Genomic DNA, 22560 nt, shown 5'->3' on the forward strand with positions numbered 1-22560 from the left:
CTGCTGCTGCCACTGACCAATGTCTATCGTTCTGCCAGAAAGTCTAAGAACGGTTGCCACCGCCTAAAGAGTCCTTGTACCGACCCACTCAAGGCGAATTTCACCCTCTCCAATTTAATGAACCCTGCCATATCACTGATCCAGGATTCCACGCTTGGGGGCCTCGCATCTTTCCACTGAAGGAGAATCCTTCGCAGGGCTACCAGGGACGCAAAGGCCAGAATTCCGGCCTCTTTCACCTCCTGCACTCCCGGCTCCTCTGCCACCCCAAATATTGCGAGCCCCCAGCCCGGTTTGACCCTGGATCCTACCACCCTCGACACCGTCCTCGCTACGCCCTTCCAAAATTCCTCCAGCGCTGGGCATGCCCAGAACATATGGGTGTGATTTGCTGGGCTCCCTGAGCACCTAACACACCTGTCCTCACCCCCAAAGAACAGGCTCATCCTTGTCCCAGTCATGTATGCCCTGTGCAGCACCTTAAACTGTATGAAGCTGAGCCTCGCGCACGAAGAGGAAGAGTTCACCCTCCCTAGGGCATCTGCCCATGTCCCCTCTTCGATCTCCTCTCCCAACTCCTCCTCTCACTTACCTTTCAACTCCACCACCGAGGCCTCCTCCTCCTCCTGCATCACCTGGTAAGTTTCCGAGATCTTCCCCACTCCTCCCCCCCCCCCCCCCCCCCCATGAGAGCACCCTGTCCTGTACTGTGTGTGGCAGTAGCCGTGGGAATTCCACCACCTGCCGTCTGGCAAACGGCCTTACCTGTAAGTACCTGAAGGTGTTCCCTGGGGGGAGCCCGTACTTCTCCTCCAGCTCACCCAAGCTCACGAACTTCCCGTCCACAAACAGGTCCCCCAACTTTCGTATCCCTGCCCTGTGCCACCCTGAAAACCCCCCCACCGGTGGTTCCCCCGTAATGGGGTCCACGCCAAGGCCCCAACTTCCCCCCTATGCCGCCTCCACTGCCCCAAATTTTGAGGGCCGCCACCACCATCGGGCTCGTGGTATACCTCCTTGGACGGAGCGGCAGCGGCGCCATTGCCATCGCCACCAGACTCGTACCCACACAAGACGCCGTCTCCAGTCTCTTCCATGCAGCCCCCTCCCCCTCCATCACCCACTTGCGCACCATCGTCGCATTGGTGGCCCAGTAGTACCCACAAAGGTTGGACAACGACAGCCTCCCCCTATCTCTACTCCGCTCCAGGAACACCCTTCTCACCCTCGAAGTCCCTCGCGCCCACACAAACCACATTATACGCCTGTTAACCCGCCTGAAAAAAGCCTTCGGGATAAACACGGGGAGGCACTGGAACAGGAACAAAAACCTTGGGAGCACCGTCATTTTTGATTGACTGCACCCTACCCGCCAAAGACAGCGGCAACGCGTCCCACCTCTTGAATTCCTCCTCCATTTGCTCCACCAGCCTTGTAAAGTTAAGCCTATGCAGTGCCCCCCAGCTCCTGGCCGCCTGGACCCCCAAATATCTGAAGCTCCTCTCCGCCCTTTTTAGTGGGAGCTCGCCAATCCCCCTCTCCTGGTCCCCTGGGTGAACCACGAACAGCTCGCTCTTCCCCATATTGAGCTTGTACCCCGAAAAGTCCCCGAATTCCCTAAGGATCCTCATTACCTCTGGTATTCCTCCCACCGGGTCCACCACATACAGCAGCAGGCCGTCCGCATAAAGCGACACCCTATGCTCCTCCCCACCCCGCACCAACCCCCTCCAGTTCCTCGACTCTCTCAGTGCCATAGCCAGGGGTTCAATCGCCAGTGCGAAGAGCAGGGGGGACAGGGGACACCCCTGTCTCGTCCCTCGCTGCAACCGAAAGTACTCGGACATCCTCCTATTTGTGGCCACACTCGCCATTGGGACCTCATACAACAGCCTAACCCACCAGACATACCCCTCCCCATACCGGAACCACTTCAGCACCTCCCACAGGTACCCCCACTCTACCCTATCGAAGGCTTTCTCAGCGTCCATCGCCACCACTATCTCCGCCTCCCCCTCCCTCGCCGGCATCATGATAACGTTCAAAAGCCTCCGCACATTCGCGTTCAACTGTCTCCCCTTCACAAACCCCGTCTGGTCTTCATGGATGATCTGCGGCACACAATCCTCAATCCTCATGGCTAAGACCTCCTCCAGCACCTTGGCATCTACATTTAGCAAGGAAATCGGTCTGTAAGACCCACATTGCACGGGTTCCTTGTCCCGCTTCAGGATCAAAGATATCAGTGCCCGGGACATCGTCAGGGGTAAAGCCACCCCCTCCCTTGCCTTATTAAAGGTCCTAACTAACAGCGGGCCCAACAGGTCCATATATTTTTTGTAGAACTCGACCGGGAAACCGTCCGGCCCCGGTGCCTTCCCACCTGCATGCTTCCTATCCCTTTGATCAGCTCCTCCAGCCCAATCGGGGCCCCCAGTCCCTCTTCCACCTTTGGAAACCTCAATTGGTCCAGGAAACGGCCCATCCCTCCCTCCTCCCATGGGAGCTCGGATTGGTACAATTCCTCGTAGAAGTCCCTGAAGACCCCATTGATGCCAACCCCACTCCGCACCATGCTCCCGCCCCTGTCCTTAACTCCCCCGATCTCCCTAGCTGCGTCCCGCTTCCGAAGCTGATGCGCCATTATCCGGCTTGCCTTTTCCCCATACTCGTCAACCGCCCCCTGGGCCTTCCTCCACTGCACCTCCGCCTTCTTGGTGGTCACCAGGTCGAATTCGGCCTGGAGGCTCCGCCTCTTCCTCAACAGTCTATCCTCAGGCTCTTCCGCATACCTCCTGTCTACCCTCACCATTTCCCCCACCAGCCTCTCCCTCTCCTCCCGCTCCTTGTGGGCCCTAATGGAGATCAGCTCTCCCCTCACCACCGCCTTCAGTGCCTCCCGTACCATCCCTACTCGGACCTCCCCGTTGTCGTGGGTCTCCAAGTACCTCTCTATACTTTCTCGGACCCGCTCGCTCACCTCCTCGTCTGCCAACAGTCCCACTTCCAAGCGCCACAGCGGGCGCTGGTCCCTCTCCTCCCCATCTCCATGTCCACCCAATGCGGGGCGTGGTCCGAAATGGCTATTGCCGAATACTCGGTATCCTCTACTCTCGCTATTTCCTTTCATTTCATTTCATCAGCGCCCTACTCAAAATGAAAAAGTCGATTCGAGAATAAGCCTTATGGACATGTGAGAAGAATGAAAATTCCCTAGCCCCCAGCCTTGCAAATCTCCAAGGGTCCACCCCTCCCATTTGGTCCATAAATCCCCTCAGCACTTTAGCCGCCGCCGGCTTCCTACCCGTCCTAGACCTGGAGCGATCCAGTGCCGGATCCAACACCGTGTTAAAGTCTCCCCCCATTATCAGGGCCCCCACTTCCAAGTCTGGGATCCGACCCAACATACGCCGCATAAAACCCGCATCGTCCCAGTTCGGAGCATACACATTGACCAGTACCACCCTCTCTCCCTGCAACTTACCACTTACCATTATGTACCTACCGCCATTATCTGCCACAATGCTCGACGCCTCGAATGACACCAAAATCTTTCCCACCAAGATCGCCACCCCTCGATTTTTGGCATCTAGCCCCGAGTGAAACACCTGACTTACCCACCCTTTCCTCAGTCTTACCTGGTCTGCCACCTTCAGGTGTGTCTCCTGAAGCATAACCACATCCGCCTTGAGCCCCTTTAGGTGCGCAAACACGCGGGCCCGCTTAACCGGCCCATTCAGTCCCCTTACATTCCAGGTTATCAGCCGGATCAGTGGGCTACCCGCCCCCCCCCTCCCCCGCCGACTAGCCATGGCCCCTCCTCGGCAAGCTACGCACCCGCACCCCACAGCCGGCCCGTTCCCCACAGCGGCATACCCCCGTCTTGACCCCCCCCCCACAACTCGCTCCAGCTCCTCCTTGACCTTAGCAGCAGCAACTCGATTCCCCTCCCCCCTCCGTTCTAAGCGCGGGAAACAATCCTCGCTCCCCCCCCCCCCAGTCTTCGGCGCGGGAAAAAAGCCCGCGCTCTCCACCTACCAGGCCCCGCCACCAACCAAAACAGTGCCCAACCCGCCCCATCCACCCTCCCCAACCCGAAAGAGAAAAACACAGAGAAAACAAAACCCAAAACAATGCAAAGGCTCCCCCCTCCGCCGAACAAAAAATAGGCATAACATATCCACTGCAGTCCCCAATCGCCCATCCCGACCCTCAGTCTGTGTCCAGCTTCTCGGCCTGAACAAAGGCCCACGCCTCCTCCGGAGACTCAAAATAATGGTGCCGGTCCTTGTAGGTAACCCACAGTCACAGCGGCTGCAACATGCCAAGTTTCACCCCCTTCCTGTGCAGCACCGCCTTCACTCGATTGTACCCGGCCCTCCTCTTCGCCACCTCCGCACTCCAGTCCTGGTATATTTGAACCTCTGTGTTCTCCCACCTGCTGCTCCTCTCCTTCTTGGCCCACCTGAGCACACACTCCCGATCGACGAACCAATGGAACCGCACCAGCACCGCCCGCGGAGGCTTGTTAGCCTTGGGCCTCCTCGCCAACACGCCATGGGCCCATTCCAGCTCCAGGGGTCCCTGGAAGGACCTCGCTCCCATCAGCGAGTTCAACATGGTGACCACATAGGCCCCCACGTCCGGCCCCTCCAGGCCCTCCGGGAGGCCCAGAATCCGCAGATTCTTCCGCCTCGACTGATTCTCCATCTCTTCGAACCGCTCCTGCCATTTCTTGTGGAGCGCCTCTGCGCCTCCACCTTTACCGCCAGACCTAAGATCTCATCCTCATTGTCAGAGATCTTTTGTCGAGCCTCTCGGATCGCCACCCCCGGGCCGTCTGTGTCCCCAGCAGCTTATCAATAGAAGCCTTCATCGGCTCTAGCAGGTCCGTTTTAATCTCTCTGAGGCAGCTCTGGATACCCTCCTGTTGCTCCTCCGCCCACTGCCTCCACGCTGCCTGGTCTCCGCCTGCCGCCATTTTGTCCTTCTTCCCTCCCTTCTTCGCGTCCACCACCGCCTTTTTTTCGCCCCGCTCCTACTTAAAGCCATATACTGATGGGGAGCTGTTATTAACTCCTTCCCACACTGGGAAACGTCGGAAAAGTGCCGTTGGAAGCCCTGAAAAGAGCCTAAAAGTCAGTTTTTGCGGGAGCCGCCCAATGTGCAACTTAGCTCCGCATAGCCGCAACGGGAAGTCTCGAGAGAGAATCCTTTTGGCAGTGTTCGCTTAACCAATCTGCCCCAAAATGTCTGTGGAAACTCCTGAAAAAGGTCTGAGAGTCCTTTCCAGACGGGAGCTGCCGAATGCGCAACCTACTCCTCCATGGCCGCCACCGGAAGCCTCGTCCCCGCTTCTTCAACGGCCTTGGTGAGATCTTTTCACAGTTGTTCCCTCTGCTGCTAGAATTCACCTTTAATAAAGGCCCTCAAGTCAGCTTGAAGCCTTTAAGCTTGCCCTTCCCCCGCCTGCATGCTGGAAGAGGCTTTTGTCTTTCCTGCAGCTCCAGCCAAATCTTTTACTGTTTCTGCCGGGTCTGGTAACCAAGAGACATACCATTCCTGGGGGACACTGTCGGGGGAATGTTGCAGTCTTCTTCCCACACCGGGAAATGTCAAAACAATGCCATTGGGGGCCCTGTAAAGAGCCCACAAGTCCGTTCCAAGCGGGAGCTGCCGAACATACGACTTAGCTCTGCATAGCCGCAACCGGAAGTCTCGCACTATCTGAATTAAAGCACATCTGCGTTTGTACAAGGTAATTAAAACTATGAAAAAAAACACAATTGAGTATTACCTATATGAGTAAATAATAATCAGATACTATACAAGGGTTTTTTTTATTCTCGCAGCTTTTCTGAAGGAATGAAAGTATGTTCCATAGATGCTAATTATCCTTCATTGTCTTGTTCAAAACTGTACACAGCAAATATTAACAGGAAAATTAGGATTCTGGAAGCATGATGTTAGAGCTTGATCATGGTGCCTTTCAAGATTACACACAACATTATTTTTCGAGTAGAGATCAAGACATCGAAAGAGCAGTGACCCTGGTTCAGCCCAGCAACTTTGAGATTTCAGTGATGTAGCAGTGATCATTGAGTTTGTTCTTGTGAACGCTGCTGTGCAGCCTCATGGAAACAAAGTTAACGTCCATCGTCTAACTAATTTGCAGATATTCCAAACTGCTCACAGATTTTGGGAGGATTCATCCATCAAGCACATTAAGAACTGTTAATTTACAGTGGGCTCGAATTAATGGAATATTTTCTAAGTGTGGTAGGGAGCCGGAACTGTCGCAAGCTTCCCGACGCTCATCCCAGCGGGGCCGAAACCGACCCTAGGGCCCCCAACGGTAGGTTACGGGACTCGGTAGGCAGAAGGCTGCCTTCAACTCTGATGTGCATCCTGGGGACACACCTAGACGCAACGGTAGAGCATGGAAGGCTAAACAGGTCGAGGATCACTGAGAGGGCCCTGGAAAAGGGTGAAGGGGTAAAGGGTGAAAGAGGTGGGGAAGGTGTCGGCAGGGGTGGGGAAGGTGGGATGGCACCATCAGGGCTAGGGGCAATTGGGGACACATATGTGTGACGTTATCATAAATGTAAAGAACTGTAAGGGTTAATGTTATGTCCAAATCAACCACTAGAGGGAGCTAGATGTTGAACTATATAAGGCATTGATGCTAAGCCTTGTGTGTGAGAGGTTGAGGAGAAAGCGAGAGGACAGACTGATGGATAGTGTGAGTGAAAGCAGATCCTAGTTAATGTAACAGTGTAGAGATTAGTAGTAGATGCGTGTAGATTATATGTTTATTACCAACTGGGTATCATATAGAAGTGTTGAATCTAATAAAGTAGTGTGAATAAATCTATAGCTTTGTTCAATTTAAAAGCTATTTGTGGTCTTTATGAACATTACACCAACCATCCTAAAATTAGCAACAAAAGAACACAATATGGACAGCATTAAACAAGTTACACCCAAGACATATGACACCTCTGGCACTTGGGAGTTTTAACGTGCACACCTAACTACAATTGCCAAGTTCCTATTAGCAGTGGCCTTCAACCACATGGCCAGACTACTCCACGGTCAGTGGGAGCTATGGGTGGTCAGTGAGACAGACAGGCAGGGCCTGGGGTTGTCCATGTAACAGGCACACACAATCCAGGGGGTGGCATGGAGGACCCACTGGCGCTGAGACACCCACCCCCCTCCCCACCCCACCGAGGGGCGATCCACTCTAATGGTGGCGGCCCACCCCAATCATATCTGCCAACCCCAGCAACAGGAAGCAACACCAGTGCCCTCAGGCTCATGGTCCAGGGGTGAAGGTGTTTTCTCGCCACCTCGCACCAGCCATTCCGCCAGCTTCACATTTTTAAAAAGGTGTATTAATCAGCGCCCGCGTGACCGCTTGCTGTGGAGGCGGTTAGGTCACGGGGGCCGTCAGATAGGAGTCATTCACATTAATTGTATTGAGATTGGCCTTAAGTTTTGATTATTGGTTTCTCGCCACGCCACGGTGGGATCCTGATTTTGTCAACGGGAGCAGGCCGGATAGATCGCAAACCGATCGGTGCCCATGTGGTTCTCGATTTTGGCCTCTCCCATGATCTAATGACCTCACTGCGCTCTTGCTCAAGCACAACGTGGCCATTAAATCACGCCCAGATCATGAAATTCAAATATGACAAAATGCAGGTCAGGAGTCTAAATAAAAATACAATCAAGTTCCCAGGGATTCTAAGCAGACAAGTAACAGATATAAAATGAAACACTAACTCCAAAGGAGATTCCCGTGGGTAGGCATGCCATGTAGCATCTGGAGGCAATTGCATGGCATCCCAATCAGACCTTGATGGTTGGACACTGTGCATGAGCACTGCAGGAAGCAACATCACAGACACAATAGCCATCATCTGATCACCCAGGAAAAACCACGGGGTCCAGGTACTCCCTCCCTAACAGCAGTGTGGGTGAACCTACATCACATGGACAGCAGCAGTCCAATAAGGGAGCACACCACCTCCCTCTCAAAGACAATTATGGATGGGCTAGCCGATCATTCCCCCTGAACTAATATTTTAAAAATGAAGGCCGTGAACGCTGAAAATACGGAGAGGTAAATTTCAGTCTGAAGGAGAAAGGCTGGTTAACGTTACGGGTGGGACCCTGCAGCTCTATATCTTTCAGATGCTGACAGGCCTGTTGAGTGAATATCGAGCAGTCTGTTTCCATTTGATATATTTGGTTTGTAAGAATTTCTGTCCACACTCAATTACCTTTTTGATACTGTCTTTCTTTGGCTTCTTGGTATCTTCATTCTTTAAAGGTGGCTTTAAGTTTCTCATCTCTTGAAAATAATGACAATGATGTTTTAGATTTCTGTTGTCTCATATTTCAGCTTTTCATATTTGAGCAGGAAGGCAATTCCAAAAATGGCATTTTGTAGTTCAAAATAAAATCAAAACATAAATGCTACTAAAAATTCGAAAAATAAAGTCGACATTAGTTTTATATGTCTACATATTCATAAGGATTTTCCAGGCCTTCTGGGATCGGTGGATGCCTCGGGGGCTGGGGTTTATCATCACCCCTGGAAATTATATTTTGGTTTAGTTATTTAAGTTTCTTTTATGTTGTTTTCCAGTTACAATCCCCATCAGAGTATATCACCTCTTCTCATTTTCTGTTTTTTGCTGAATATATTGATTCTTTTGTCTCAGCAAAAGAATATACACATAAGTTAGCATCAGGCATTTATCGAATGGTCCAGAGCTCCAGTCCCACTCTGGGAAATGATGTTCAATTCACGTGAAGACAGATCCATGTGGAGTTTACACATTCTCCCCTTGTTTGCGTGTGTTTCGCCCCCACAACTCAAAGATATGCAGGCTCGGTGGATTGGCCACACTAAATTGCCCCTTAATTTAAAAAAAATAATTGGGTACTCAAAATTTATTTATTTAAAATCACATGAAGACACAAAGACAATCAACTGACGCTGAATGAAAGTGAAAGAGTTATAAAGAGAAGTTAAGACAAATATCATTCAATTTCCTTATCTTCCAACTCTCCAAAACACAAAGGTAATCAGGGTTATTTTTAAAAAAATAATCTTTATTGTCACAAGTCGGCATACATCAACATGCAATGAAGTTACTGTGAAAAGCCCCAAGTTGCCACATGCCGGCGCCTGTTCGGGTAAACAGAGGGAGAAATCAGAATGTCCAGATTACCGAACAGCACATCTTTCGGGATCATGGGAGGAAACCGGAGCACCTGGCGAAAACACACGCAGACACGGGGAGAACATGCAGACTCCACACCGACAGTGACCCAAGCCGGGAATCGAACTGGGCATCCTGGAGCTGTGAAGCAACAGTGTTACCCACTGTGCTACCATGCTGCCCTCATCAAAATGTGCTTTAAATATTTTAATGAAGGAAAGATATTCAATTTACGTGGTGGATTTTTCACAAGACGTTTCGGTGCCCAATCTTCATCTGAATCACTAGATTCATCCACACGGGGTTGATGCCTCCTGCCATGTCTTGACATGAATGCTGGCTTTGGTACATTCAATCCTACAAAAATTGTAGAGTCAAAAGAAAGAAGTTTTAGATCTGTGACAGCTGGTGGTCACTCGCAGGTCCAAGGGAAAGGCAGGGTAATAATGACATCTGAGATGCACAGTTCATCTCCATTATTCCAAAACATAATTTTTATTCCTGAGTTAGGTTTAGTGGCTTAGCGCGCAGCGTTGGGGAAAGCCACACTGATACAATAGGAAGAGAACTATGGGGGAAAATGAACAAACAGAATTTGAAATCAGAACAGGAAATGCTGCAAACAACCCCCAGATCAGCCAGCATCTATCATGAGGAGGGAGGGAGGAAAGCTTCAAATACTATTTTTCATCCAATTCCACTCATCTCTACATCAAGTGAAATAGAATAGCACTGTTCTCTTTACTTTTTTAAAAATTATCACTGGACATGACCGGCTGGGCCAACATTCATTGCCCATCTCTAATTAAATTGAATGGCAGTCTCGGCTAGCGATTTTCAAAAATGGGATCGCAACCCACGGATGGGCCGTCGGATGGTGTAGAATGGGTCACCAAAAGGATTCCCAAATATCGCCTGACCATGTTTGCCGTTTTCTCTCGAGGTAAATTCTCACTGCATTACAGTGTATTACAATTTACAAATTTACATTCAATAAACATTCAGAAGTGCCAACAACGAGTGTAACGTTTTAACAGTAATTATGGAGAATCTTTTGTGAATGTGATGTGGGTCGCGATAGTTGGCCATTCTGTGAACGTTGGTCGCTCGAAAAAAAGATTGAAAAACACCGCTCTAGGCCATTTCAGGGGACAGTTCAGAGTCAAACACATTGCTGCACGTCTGGAGTCGCAGGCAGGCAGGTGGCAGATTTGTTCCCCCAAAAGAACATTAGTGATCCAATAGGGGTCATTTTTTAAAAAACAATGGTTTAATGGTTATCATTAAATTTAATTCCAGATTTCATCCAATTTGCTCGTCAGACGAGCAAGCATCCTCTCCACCATCTCCCACATCACATTACTGCTAACACTCAAGATTTTTCACTGCATCATTCCTAATGCACAGGAGGAAGGCACGTTGGGAACTTTAGCCAGTTATTTCACAGCCATTAATTAACATTCAGGCACTCACAGGTCGATGATGATTAATTCCTCGGTATACGTTCCTGATGTGTGTCAGCAGTGGTGAAATGGAGAACCCCAATGAAAATCTCAGATCTCTTAGGCGAATATCCACTTGGCTGTAATATTAGATGAATACCGTGCCAGTGGATATGTAAGTTTTCAGGAAAAGTGAGAAATGTGGAAAGGGAAAAAAACATTGATTTTGTACAGACCTATTGCAAGCATGGCCTCATAGTTTCGCTTCACGTTCTTATAACGGATCTTTTCCCATTCACTTAATTCTGCCCATTCACCTTTGGAAAAATGAGCGGCAATGTCTTTAAACTTGTCTGTAATCTGGAAATGTAAGATGATTCGGATTGTTAATACATTCAGGCACTGAATCAGTAATGTTCACAAACACAAGTTCCATAAATGTAAGATTAGCCAATCCGTCAGCTCTGCCATCGGTGGATTTCTAGAATACCCTCCACTAGAATGGACTGGTACTATAATCAGTGGTAGAGGACTCATAAAGAACAGCCTCTCTACCAAACAATTCAAGGTGCGATTCACCGGAAAGATTTCTAAGTGTGGTAGCGAGCTGGAACCAGGCCCAGCGAGGCCAGCAACACTATTCAACGTTAATATGTCCACTTAACGAGGCCTCATGGGATTTTGGCCGCAAATGAAGGCTTGCCGGCTGATTTGCCAACACCGTGCTTGCCAGCCCCCCGCTTACAAGGTAGAGCAGCACTTAAACAGCACTTGCTCAACCAACCCCTCAGCTTGCGACAATGGCACCAAGGAGACCCGCACCAAGATTAGTCGATGCAGGCCTAAGGTGGCTTTGAGTCGCAAAAGAGGCCAGGAGAGATGTCCTGTCCCCTGAGATTCCCGGAGGATGAGTCACAGGGCAGCCAGTGCTGCCTGGGACGAGGTGGAGGCAGTTGGAAGCTACAGGAATATGACCAGGACTGGCTTCCAGTCCTGAAAAAGGTCAACAACCTAGACCGTGCAGCACGAGTGAGTAGACAATCTTCCCCTGACAACTCACCATGCGGCTTTGAACCCTCCCTTCACTCCTCGCTCCATTCATCCCCCCTCCCAACCCTCCCTTCACATCCACCCTCCCACCACTGTGAACCACATGTGTGGCTAATGATGCCCTCTCTGTGTCTCCTCAGGAAAAACTCTCGCAAAACCTCTGGGCGAGGGCCCAGATTGGCTGGGTGGTGCCAGACTCAAGAATCCTCACCACCTTTGAGGAACCGATCCTTGAGATGACAGGGGTGGCTGTGGACAGGGCGGTCACCGACCCGGAGGTAGGCGGAAGCTGCTAAGGTGAGGAAACATCAGGCCCCATCTGGTGGACCTGTCACGTGAGTTGTTATTGCCTTACTGACTGACCCAACCCTCCCACTGACTACATGTCTGTTCTCCTGCAGGTCCTACAACTGATGGCGCCAGCCCATCCAGCCTCCCAGGAGACTACCTCCGAGAGCTTCGAGGATGCCGTGATCGAAACGCCACATCTGTCATCCACACACTCCACCAGCACAGATACACACACCTCAGTGGGGAATATTAGTGGTCAGGCTTTTGGGGCACACTCTGGTGAGCGCCACACAGCTGCTGCTGTACATCAGGTGGAGGCAGAAACCCCCAGGTGAGGCAGCAGTCAGACGTCTGCTGGATCCCAGGCCACAGCTGGGTCCCAGCCTAAATCGGGCGGGTATGAGGGCTTCCATGGCCCTCTGGGCTTGCCAGACACTCGCTGCTGCCGCTTATCCTTGGATGGTCCTCCAGTTGGTTCCTGGGCTCATCCTCCAGCCCCTGCTGGTCCAGCATCGCCTCATCACCCTCGTACTCGGAGGTGGCCACATGTTCCTCATCACCAACCTCCATCTCATCTCCCTGCTGCTGCACGAGGTTCTGAAGGGCGCAGCAGCCTCCACAAAGAATGCGACCCTCTGGGGGTATGTATTGGAGTGCACCACTGGAGCAGTCAAAGCTTCGGAACCGCATCTCGAGGAGCCCGATCCACAGCTCAATCACAGTCCGGGTGACTGCATGGGCCTCTGTAATGTTCTTGTTGGATGGCCTACTTTATATTACAAGAACACTTGTAGCTAAAGCTATAAACGATTTATTAACATTAACTATGGGTCAAATATATACAAAACACATGAATAACAGTATTAACATGCACAAACCACTATCTCTCTCCCAGCTCCCTCGTCAGTCTGAGGTCACCTGACTCCAACATTCATTTATGTATGAGATTCAGTCAGTGAATTACAACACAACTATGATATCACTACAGCCTCATTGTACTGGGTCTCCGCTTTGGTCTCCAGCCTCCATATTGGCGTCATTAGCCAGGTCCTCAGCAGCTACCCCTTATCCCCCAGCCACACATCCTGGAGTGGTCGTCGAAGAGGGCCGGGATGATCTTCGATGTAACTAGCGTGCACACTCCCTGGGAAGCGTGCACACACATGCATGATCTTCATGTGGTGGTTGCACAAAAGCTGTGTGTTCAGGGAGTGGAACCCCTTTCTGTTAACATAGGACGCTCCCAGATAGGCAAGTGAGCGCAGAGAAATATGCGCACCATCCACTACCCCCTCGACTTGGGGTGTCCTGGCAATGGCAGCAAATCCTGCTGCCCGGGCATCCTGTTGGGCTTGGTTCATGTCGAAGTTGATGTAGTTTTCCCACCGAGCAAGCAGGGCATCTGTGACATGTCGGATACACCTGTGGGCTGTGGCCTGTGAGATTCTGCACAGATCCCGCTTGAGCCCTGGCAAGATCCTGAGGCATGGTTAAGAGATGCGATGACTGGGTGTCGTCCTCCTCCCCCACCCCCCAAGTCACACCCTCCCATGGCGGTCCATCCCTGCGGGAAGTCCACCACCCTAAGTCAGGGTTTCTCCCCTCACCCGATGACCCCCAGCCCCCCCGCCGAGCACTGGAGCGGCAAGCCCAGTGTCCCCAGACTCATTGCCTCTGAGCAAAGATGGATACACACCGTCTCGGCTCCCCACAGGAGCTCTTCTGCCAGGGTCACGTTTTTAAAAAGGACTACTAATCGGCACCAGCATAACCACTTGCTGGGGAGGCCGATGAATCACAGGAGGGTGTTGGATAAGGGTGACTCCCGATAATTGTATGGAAGTAGGGCTTAAGTGGTGATAATTGGTTTCTCAGCACGCTACAGCAAGATCCCAATTTCGCCTACGGGAGGGGGCTGGTTGTATCACAAACTGTTTGGCGCGTGGCACGGTTCTCGTTTTTGGCCTCTCCCGTCATTTCTCTCCCGCAAGGCCGGAAAATTGCGCCTGCAATGTCAGAATGGTGAGTTTATTGCCCATGTGGGGCGGAATTCTCGGTCCAACGATACCAAAATCGGGAAATGTTATTGGGTGGAGAATCGCTCGTGAGCCGAAAATCGTGGCCAGTGCCAGGCGCCCAACAGAATGCCACTTCTCGACAGCGGCATCAATGCATTCCACCTCGCACATACAGTAAATGCCGTTGGCATATCATTGATGGGTTCGATCCAGTATTCTTCGCGACCTCCGTGATGCTATGCCACCGCCAGGAGGAATTACCGACGGCGAGTTTCACTTGTGGTTTCAAAAATCGAGAACAGAGACGTCCGGTGGCGGCCATGGAGTGAGTGGTCGCACATTTGGTGGCTCCCTCTCCAGCAAGATTTATTTTGTCTTTTCGCTGCCCGAAGGGCAAGGTATTAGAGGGCAGAGGGTACAGGAGTGCCTGGGGAAGGAGATACGCAGGTGAAGAGCGCCACGAGAAAGAAAGTGCTGTTGGAGCAGGAGAGATTTTGTGGTGCACCACAAGGAAATATGGCGGAGGGCCAGGAGGGCTGCGCTGCCTACTCAGTGGTTGATGGAGCAGTTGGTGGAGTTCTGAAATGATAAGTTTTGGCAGTAGAGGAAAGAGGCCCTGGAAGACCTAGCCAAGGTGGTGGAATCGCTGAGGTCTGCGATTCAGCGGGTGGAGCAGAGACTGTAGTACCAGGATCTGGCGATCAGGATGTGGAGGAGGCAGTGGGGGAGCACAAGGTACAGATGGCCTCATTGGTGGCTGAGATAGGAGTGATGCGGGAGTGCCAGAGAAACTTGAGGGAGAAGGTGGAAGATTTGGAGAATCGCTCTGGAAGGAAAAACCTAAGAATTTTCAGGATGCCTGAAGGCATTGAACGTGCGGTGGCCGCAGTGGATGGGGCAAAGGTGTTGGAGAAGTTGACGGAGGGGGGGGCCTTTGATTGGCCTCTGGAGGTGGAGCAGGCGCATAGAGCGCTGAGGAGGTGGCTGCAGACAGGCGAGCCGTCAAGAATGATGGTGGTGCGGTTGCACCGTTTTCTGGACAAGAAGACCCTTTGATGCAAGAGGTAGACCAGGAAATGAATATGGGAAGGAAACGAGTTGCGGGTGTACCAGGACTTAGGTGCAGATCTGATGAAGAGGAGTGGTTATATGCATCACTGTAAATACACAAGGGGTTAATGCAAATACATTAAGACTAGATAAACACTAGAGGGAGCACCAGAGACATCATGACACACAGACATTCAACCAATAGGTCAGTAAGATAGGACACGACCAATGGGCAGTCAAGACACACACACAGGTGACACTACCACAAGGCGGCTACCCATTTTTAAGGACACAGCACACATGATCTTTCTCTTTCCAGTGGAGACACTTAGTGAGTAAAGACAGGGTTGATTGAAACACATCACACCCACCACGTGGATTGTAGCAGACTGGTTAGTTAGTCTGAGTAGCTATAGTAGGATTAACAGGAGAGTCGAAACCAAGTAGGAGAATTGTTAATAGTTTAATAAATGTATTAAAGCTATCTCCAAGTCTGAACCTTCCTTTGTCAGAGTATAGAACAAGGAAGCAGCTTATGCTACGTCAAGAGCATAACAAAACAAAGAGGACTGGGTTTGACCTGATGTCGGTTGCCCTCTTTAAAAAGGGGGTGAAGTTCGTGGTACTGTACCCAATCCGCCTCTGGGTGACTTTCCAGAAGCAAGATTGGTATTTCGACATGCCAGAGGAGGCGATGAAATTTATGAGGGGCAATGAACTGGGGGCAGTGTGAGGACAATGAACTTTGTAGGAGTATTTGGTTGCTTGTTAAAGTGTTTGGTGGTGAGTGTTTTGGGGCAGGTTTTGATGGGGGAGCAACGATGGTGAATGTGCCTTTTGTTTCTCTTTAGATATGGATGGTTGGGCTGGTTGGGTGGGGAGGAGAATTGGAGGGAGGTAAGATGATGGAAGGCCTTGGGCGAGGGCTACCATGCTAGCTGGGCAGACTAGTTAATGGGAGGGGAGTGAAGGGGTTGCCAGGAGGAAGGCACGGGGGAGCGAGTTGTTTTTTTGTTTGCGGGTGGGGAAGGGTGCTGACATGGGTGTGGTTGGTGTATCGCAGTTTCAAAGAGGTCGATGATGGTGGACATCCAAGGGTGGGCCTGGTGGATCGCGTGACGTGGACCAGTGGCGCAAGAAAGGGCATGGCTAATCGGCAGGGGAAGGTGGCTTGGAGCACCCCTACCAGGCTGGTCACGTGGAACATGAGGGGGTTCAATGGGCCGATTAAATGGTCGCGTGTGTTCACGCACTTGAGGACTTTGAAGGCGGACCTGGCTTTTTTGCAGGAGACGCACCTGAAGATAGGGGACCAGACTAGGCCGAGAAAGGGATGGGTGGGTGTGGTGGTATGTATTAGGGGTAATACGGTACACCATGATGTCGAGGGGCTATTGGTGGACAGATACTGGGTCCTGATTGGATCTGCCGCCTACTGGGCTCCACCCAGAAAGGCGGGGTATAAGAACCCGGTTTCTCCCAGCAGCCGCATTCTGTAACTGAGTTGCTGGGGAACAAGTCTGCTCAATAAAGCCTCGATTGAGTTCTCTACGTCTCGCCTCGTGTGTTATCGATGGTGCCAGTGGGGCAGGTGTTCCATTTGGGGATGGATATAAAGACTAGGGGGAGCAGTGTTGGTTAACAAGCGGGTAGCGTTCGAGGTGGGAAGTATTGTGGCCAATCCTGGGCCAGCAAGGTGGGGGTTGGGGGGTCGTTGGAGGGATTGCTGGTGGTTCTGGTAAACGTCTGTGCCCCAAATTGCAATAGCATGGATTTTAGGAAGCTGTTTTTGGGAAGATTCCTGACTTGGACTCGCATTAGCTGATTATGGCGGGAAGGGGGATTTTAAATAGGTTATGAATCTGAGCTTCGAACAGTCGAGTCCCAAGTCGTTGTGGGTGTCAGCACTGGCAAAGGAGCTGAGGGGGTTTATGGAGCTCATGGAGGTAGGGTGGGGACCCGTGGAGGTATGGGAGGCCCAGAGCAAAGGAGTTTTCATACCCGGGTGTACTATCGGATTTATTTTTTGGGCTAGATACGACGCTATTGCGGGGCAGGGGTCGACTTGCGAGTATTCGCCAATTGTGGCTTCTGACCACTCGCTGCATTGGGTGGATCGGCGCATGGCCTGGGAAGGGGCAGGCAGCGCCCGCAATGAAGGCTGGATGTGGGGTTGTTGGCGGCTGAGATGTGCGAACTGCCATTCGGGGTTACGTGGAGTGAAATGATACGGGGGAGGTCACGGCTACCATCCTGTGGGAGGCACTCAAGGCAGTGGTTAGGGGGGAGTTTATACCAATTTGGCGCATGAGGAGAAAACGGAACGAATAGAGAGGGCAAGACTGGTGGACGAGATCTTGAGGGTGGGCAGGAGATGCTCGGAGGCACTGGAGGCAGGACTGTTGAAGGAGAGGCAGAGGAGTTTAAGCTAGTTTCCATGGGGAAGGCGGTGGGCAGTTACGGAGAGCCAGTTTATGAGTACAAGGAGGAGGCGAGCATGATGTTGGCCTATCAGTTGAGAAAGCAAGAGGCAGTGAGGTAGATTGGTAGACTGAGGGATGATACGGTAGCGATGGACTCAGAGGAGCAGAATGGGGTGTTTAAGGCGTTTTATAAAAGGTTATATGAGTCGGAGTCCCGGGGGAGGAGGCGATGCAGCTCTTTCTGGATTGGCTGGAGTTTCTCAAAGTAGAGGTGGGGCTGGGGGCCCCAATTGGGTTGAGAGAGGTGATCGAGAGTATGATGGCGATGCAGGCAGGGAAGACCCCGAGCTTGACGGTCAAGTTCTATAAAAAGTCTGGGGCGGACCTGTGGCCACAGCTGATCAGGGCGTACAATGAAGCAAGGGAGAGGGGGGGAACTCGACCATGGGCGTCCGGACCTGCCGCTGGCATGACTGGCTGTGAGGTGGGGCCCTCTGCCAAGGCTGGGGGAAGTAGCGGAGGATGACCAGCAGATGGGCTGTGCCGTTGGGGTGCTCCGCAAGGGACTGGGGCGGTGTCTAGGCACAGCTCACCATTGCCGCAGCCTGTAAGGCAGCCATCTTGGTGCGCAACGGGGCTGCGCAGGGTGACACTGGCCATATGAATGCACCGACCCTCCCACCCCACATACCGACCCCTTCATCCACCCCACCAAGTCCCCCCCCACCCACAGCCAGCTGCCACCCGCTGGCAGGCCACCACTCGTTGAACGAACAGCTGGTGTGTGACCATGATCTGCATCCAATACCCAGGCAGTGTGCATGACACCTTCATTCTGACACACTCAACGGTTCCTGACAACTTTGAGGCACACACGCGGGTGAGGGATTGGCTGCTAGGTGACAGGGGCTACCTGCTACGGTCATGGTTCATGACGCCTATCTGGAGACACCAGCCCAAAGCATAGACCCGCTACAACGATGCCCATGAAGCCATCATAATCGAGCAGTGCGTCGGGTGCCCAGGCCGCTCTGGAGGGGTCCTCCAGAATAACACAACAGTCTCCCACATCATGGTGACCTCTACATCCCCCACAACATCGCACAGCAGAGGGGAGACATGCTGGAGAAGGAAGACGGTGTACGCCAGGCCTCGTTCGATGAGGAGGATACAGAGGGGGGCCAGGGTGGGCAGGGAGTGTGGCCCGGGCAGGCACAGGAGGACGTACAATGTATGCGCCCGACGCGCTAATCGCCTCCAGGTTGGCTGACATGGGGACGTGGAGGCATACAAATCTGTTTCACCCACACCCCTAACCAGCACTCACTCTCATGTCTACCTCCCTGTCCGCCGTGCAACCTCCCCATTGATTGCTACCTGCCTCACAGATATGGGCCCTGGGTTGGCACTAACAGCGGGTCTGGTCCATGGGGTGGAGGATGATGATGACCCGCCCCGTGAGAAACTCTGGTGATCTGCATCATTTGACAACATCTGATTCTTGTCCACAGTAGCAGGCCTACTTGCGAGCTGACCATTCCATCACACGGTCCCATCAAACCCTTGGGGTGGTGGTGGGGGGCAGTTGAGGGGTTGGGGTTGGGCTGGGTACCGCGACAGTGAGCGACCACACATCTCCCCCCCCCAACCCCCATCTCAAATCAGCCCATCCTTCACATCCTTCTGACAGAGTGACGAGGCAAATTGATAAGTTTGTGCAAGGGTGAACATTTATGGACAAGTCTGTGCCCTAACCCCTAACACAATCCTATGTGCTGCATCTATGGGCAGCACGGTAGCATTGTGGATAGCACAATTGCTTCACAGCTCCAGGGTCCCAGGTTCGATTCCAGCTTGGGTCACTGTCTGTGCGGAGTCTGCACATCCTCTCCGTGTGTGCGTGGGTTTCCTCCGGGTGCTCCGGTTTCCTCCCACAGTCCAAAGATGTGCAGGTTAGGTGGATTGGCCATGATAAATTGCCCTTAGTGTCCAAAATTGCCCTTAGTGTTGGGTGGGGTTACTGGGTTATGGGGATAGGGCGGAGGTGTGTACCTTGGGTAGGGTGCTCTTTCCAAGAGCCGGTGCAGACTCGATGGGCCGAATGGCCTCCTTCTGCACTGTAAATTCTATGATTCTATGATCCGTGCCAACTTAACTAATGATTAACTTTCTGGCCTGACAGGCTCTAACGCTATGTCTCGGTGGTTCCCCATGAGGAGTAGAGGCGGCCTGCTACGAATCCCACCATGTGACATGGTCCCCTTTGGCCGGGATTGGCCCGGCAGTCGCTCGGGTGTCCCAATTGGTGTGGTGCCACTCTGTTCTGCCCATCAGATGTGCCTGGGACAGGGGGTGTCCAAGGGGCTAAGTACCTCCTCTATGCTCGCAGCCATGGAGCACAGGACTGTGCCATCTCCTTCTGGGACTGTTCCATGTCACTCAGTGTCTATGCTACCTCCCTCCAGGGCTGGCACAGGTCATTTCATGCCCGGGCAATGCCGAATCCACCCTCAGCCACAACACATTTTGACTGGGCCAATCCCTGGAGCACCGCTGCAGTGTGTAGGTGGCCATGGTACATAGCTGCCTGTGACAGGGCAACCCTGTCCTATGCCTCGGCCACTGCCCGCACAGAGTGCCCCAGGCCATGGACATCCTCACCCCTGGATGATACCTTCACCCCCAAGGCCTCCATCGCGGATGCTGCCCGTTTAGTTTTGGCCGGAGTGGCACGCATTGTCGGCACGGCTTCCTCTTCCTGCGGATTGGACTACTTCAACTGCACCTGCAGCCACTGGATGGTGGCTGTAGTCCCTGGCTTTGTGCCTGCATCTCTATTATTGATAGGATAGCCCTTTCCAGAAGCCTGAGACCCATCTGGACGGCAGCTAGACCCTCGGGTCGGGCCGCCTCTGACCATCCACCCCCTCAGGAGTTCCTACCTCCACTTGGTGGACTGCAGCACGTGTACGGTGTGTGCCAAATAGTGCCCCAGAAAACCTTTTCACTAATTTGTCCAACTGAGTTGGGTGTCTCTGGGATTTTGGACGGTGTTAATGACAGCTGTGGCAGGAATTCAGTGTAGTTCCACAGATGGGTGCACCGGGATGTCTCGGGCTGGCATTTGGGGTCTGCGTCACTGCCATTTGCCTCCTCGATGCTGGAATCTGCTTGGGGTTGGGGGACACCAGAAATGACTGCCTAGTCGCCATGAAACCCGGCAAAACACAAGACATGAAACATAGGGTGGTGTGGGGGGGTTCATGCCACAGGACACTGCAACCCAGCAGGGCCCAACTTTGTTGCCCGATGCTGTCCTTCGTCTCAGGGACTGACCCCATGGCGCTCACGGCCTCTACCACCTGCACCCAGGCCTGGTGTGCGGAATAGGTGGTAGCCTCCTTCCTACCCCAGGGAACAGGGTGGCCTGCCTTTCCTTCACGACATCCAGCAGAATCTCCAGCTCGACGCCTGCAAACCGGATGCCGCTCTTTGTGCTGCAATCTTATTGGCTGGGATGAGTGTGTGTGGGGAGGGGAGTGCTGATAAGCGGATGCAGCTTGTCAGCCTCTCAAGTGACAGTCCCGATGCCGGCGAATCGGACACCATTGTTCAATGGAATCGATCTTGTTCCATGTGGCATTGGTGCTAGCCCATGAATGGATCATGAATTGCTCTGGGACCGACGCAATTTACTTGTCGTTGTAGTCTGCCAATTCAATCCCGAAATCAACACTTAGCTTCTGAAACTGAGTATCCCACCTGTGATCTTTGTGCTATGATGCACTAGAAACAAAGCTGGACAAGCCTAAGAGGCACCACCTCGATCACATCACACCTCATATCCAGGCAAGTTCACTCCTCTTCCGATCAGAGAAAAACTAACAAATGGAATAGAACAAAGAAAAGTACAGCACAGGAACAGGTCCTTCCGCCCTCCAAGCCTGCGCCGACCATTCTGCCCATCTAAACTAAAATCTTCTGCACTTCCAGGTCCATATCCCTCTATTCCCATCCTATTCATGTATTTGTCAAGATGCCCCTTAAGCGTCACTATTGTCCCTGCTTCCAACACCTCCTCCAACAGTGAATTCCAGGCACCCACTTACCCTGTGTAAAAAACTTGCCTTGCATATCTCCTCTCAACCTTGCCCCTCACACCTTAAACCTATGACCCCTAGTAATTGACCCCTCTACCCTGGGAAAAATAGAAGACAGATTCATGGCAATGCAGTTAATTAAATTCTAATAACAAGACTGGGATAAACATGGGAAAAGAGAAATTCAGAATTAAGGACGCAGAAAGAATGATCAGGAACTGAAGGAGTCGCCTGGATCAGATAATGGCAAGAAAATGAAATCAAATAATTTATGACATTTCGATAAGGATTTTGAATAATTCCAGAGAGGATCAGCTAGATGGAGCAAATGGTCTCTCTGACATTATTTGTCATCCCACTGACAATTTGGGGAGCTCACCCACTCCGTACTGACAGTAATAATGTGACTGACCAGCTGAACCTTCCCCATCTGAAGCTGCAATAAATACCCGGACCCAGCATTTTCTATCTGGTTTCCATTTCAAATCTGCCATGATCTTACCTCGGATTTCCTCTGTTCAGACACGGTCCTTCCCTCTCCACTATCTGTCCCGTCACTCTTAGCTTTACCCATCTCCTTCCTCAGGTCGGGCACCTTATTCACTCGACTTTTCCCTCAAATTTCTGTGTCCTGGTCTATCCCTCAGTCTTTTCAGTGGCTGTGTGCCGGGTCTATTGTTTCTCCCTTTTCTTGTTCCCTCACAGTGTGAATTGAAGTACAATCTCAGTTAAATACTCTCCTACCGGCAACAGTTTATAATGTTTCTGGTACTAATATCTGAAGCTGTCTTTTCTTCTGACTTTCGCTCAGACTAACACCACCTCAGTCTCTTTCTCAGTGAACGTAAACGTGGCAGCTCCTGTTCTCCCTCAGGAAATTTAAATTCCTTTTATTTACTGAAGTGAATGATGAAATATCAAAACTATTTCTTTGAATTATATCACTTTAA

General features: G+C 51.8%; 1 protein-coding gene across 1 annotated transcript in view; it reads right to left on the reverse strand.

Annotated features, from left to right (window-relative positions):
- LOC140387078 (histone-lysine N-methyltransferase PRDM9-like) overlaps nucleotides 1-22349 on the reverse strand; it is a 200959-nt gene extending 178610 nt beyond the window's left edge. The window contains exons 1-4 of the mRNA XM_072470088.1: nucleotides 22113-22349; nucleotides 10915-11038; nucleotides 9471-9593; nucleotides 8289-8359 (exon numbers count right to left, since the gene is read on the reverse strand). Coding sequence (XP_072326189.1) covers nucleotides 8289-8359; nucleotides 9471-9593; nucleotides 10915-11038; nucleotides 22113-22184 — 390 coding nt within the window. The 5' untranslated portion in view covers nucleotides 22185-22349. The remainder of the gene's footprint in view (nucleotides 1-8288; nucleotides 8360-9470; nucleotides 9594-10914; nucleotides 11039-22112) is intronic.
- Nucleotides 22350-22560: the final 211 nt, after the last annotated feature.

The sequence above is a fragment of the Scyliorhinus torazame genome, chromosome 12 (genome assembly GCF_047496885.1).
Source record: "Scyliorhinus torazame isolate Kashiwa2021f chromosome 12, sScyTor2.1, whole genome shotgun sequence".
In the NCBI taxonomy this organism is placed as follows: Eukaryota; Metazoa; Chordata; class Chondrichthyes; order Carcharhiniformes; family Scyliorhinidae; genus Scyliorhinus; species Scyliorhinus torazame.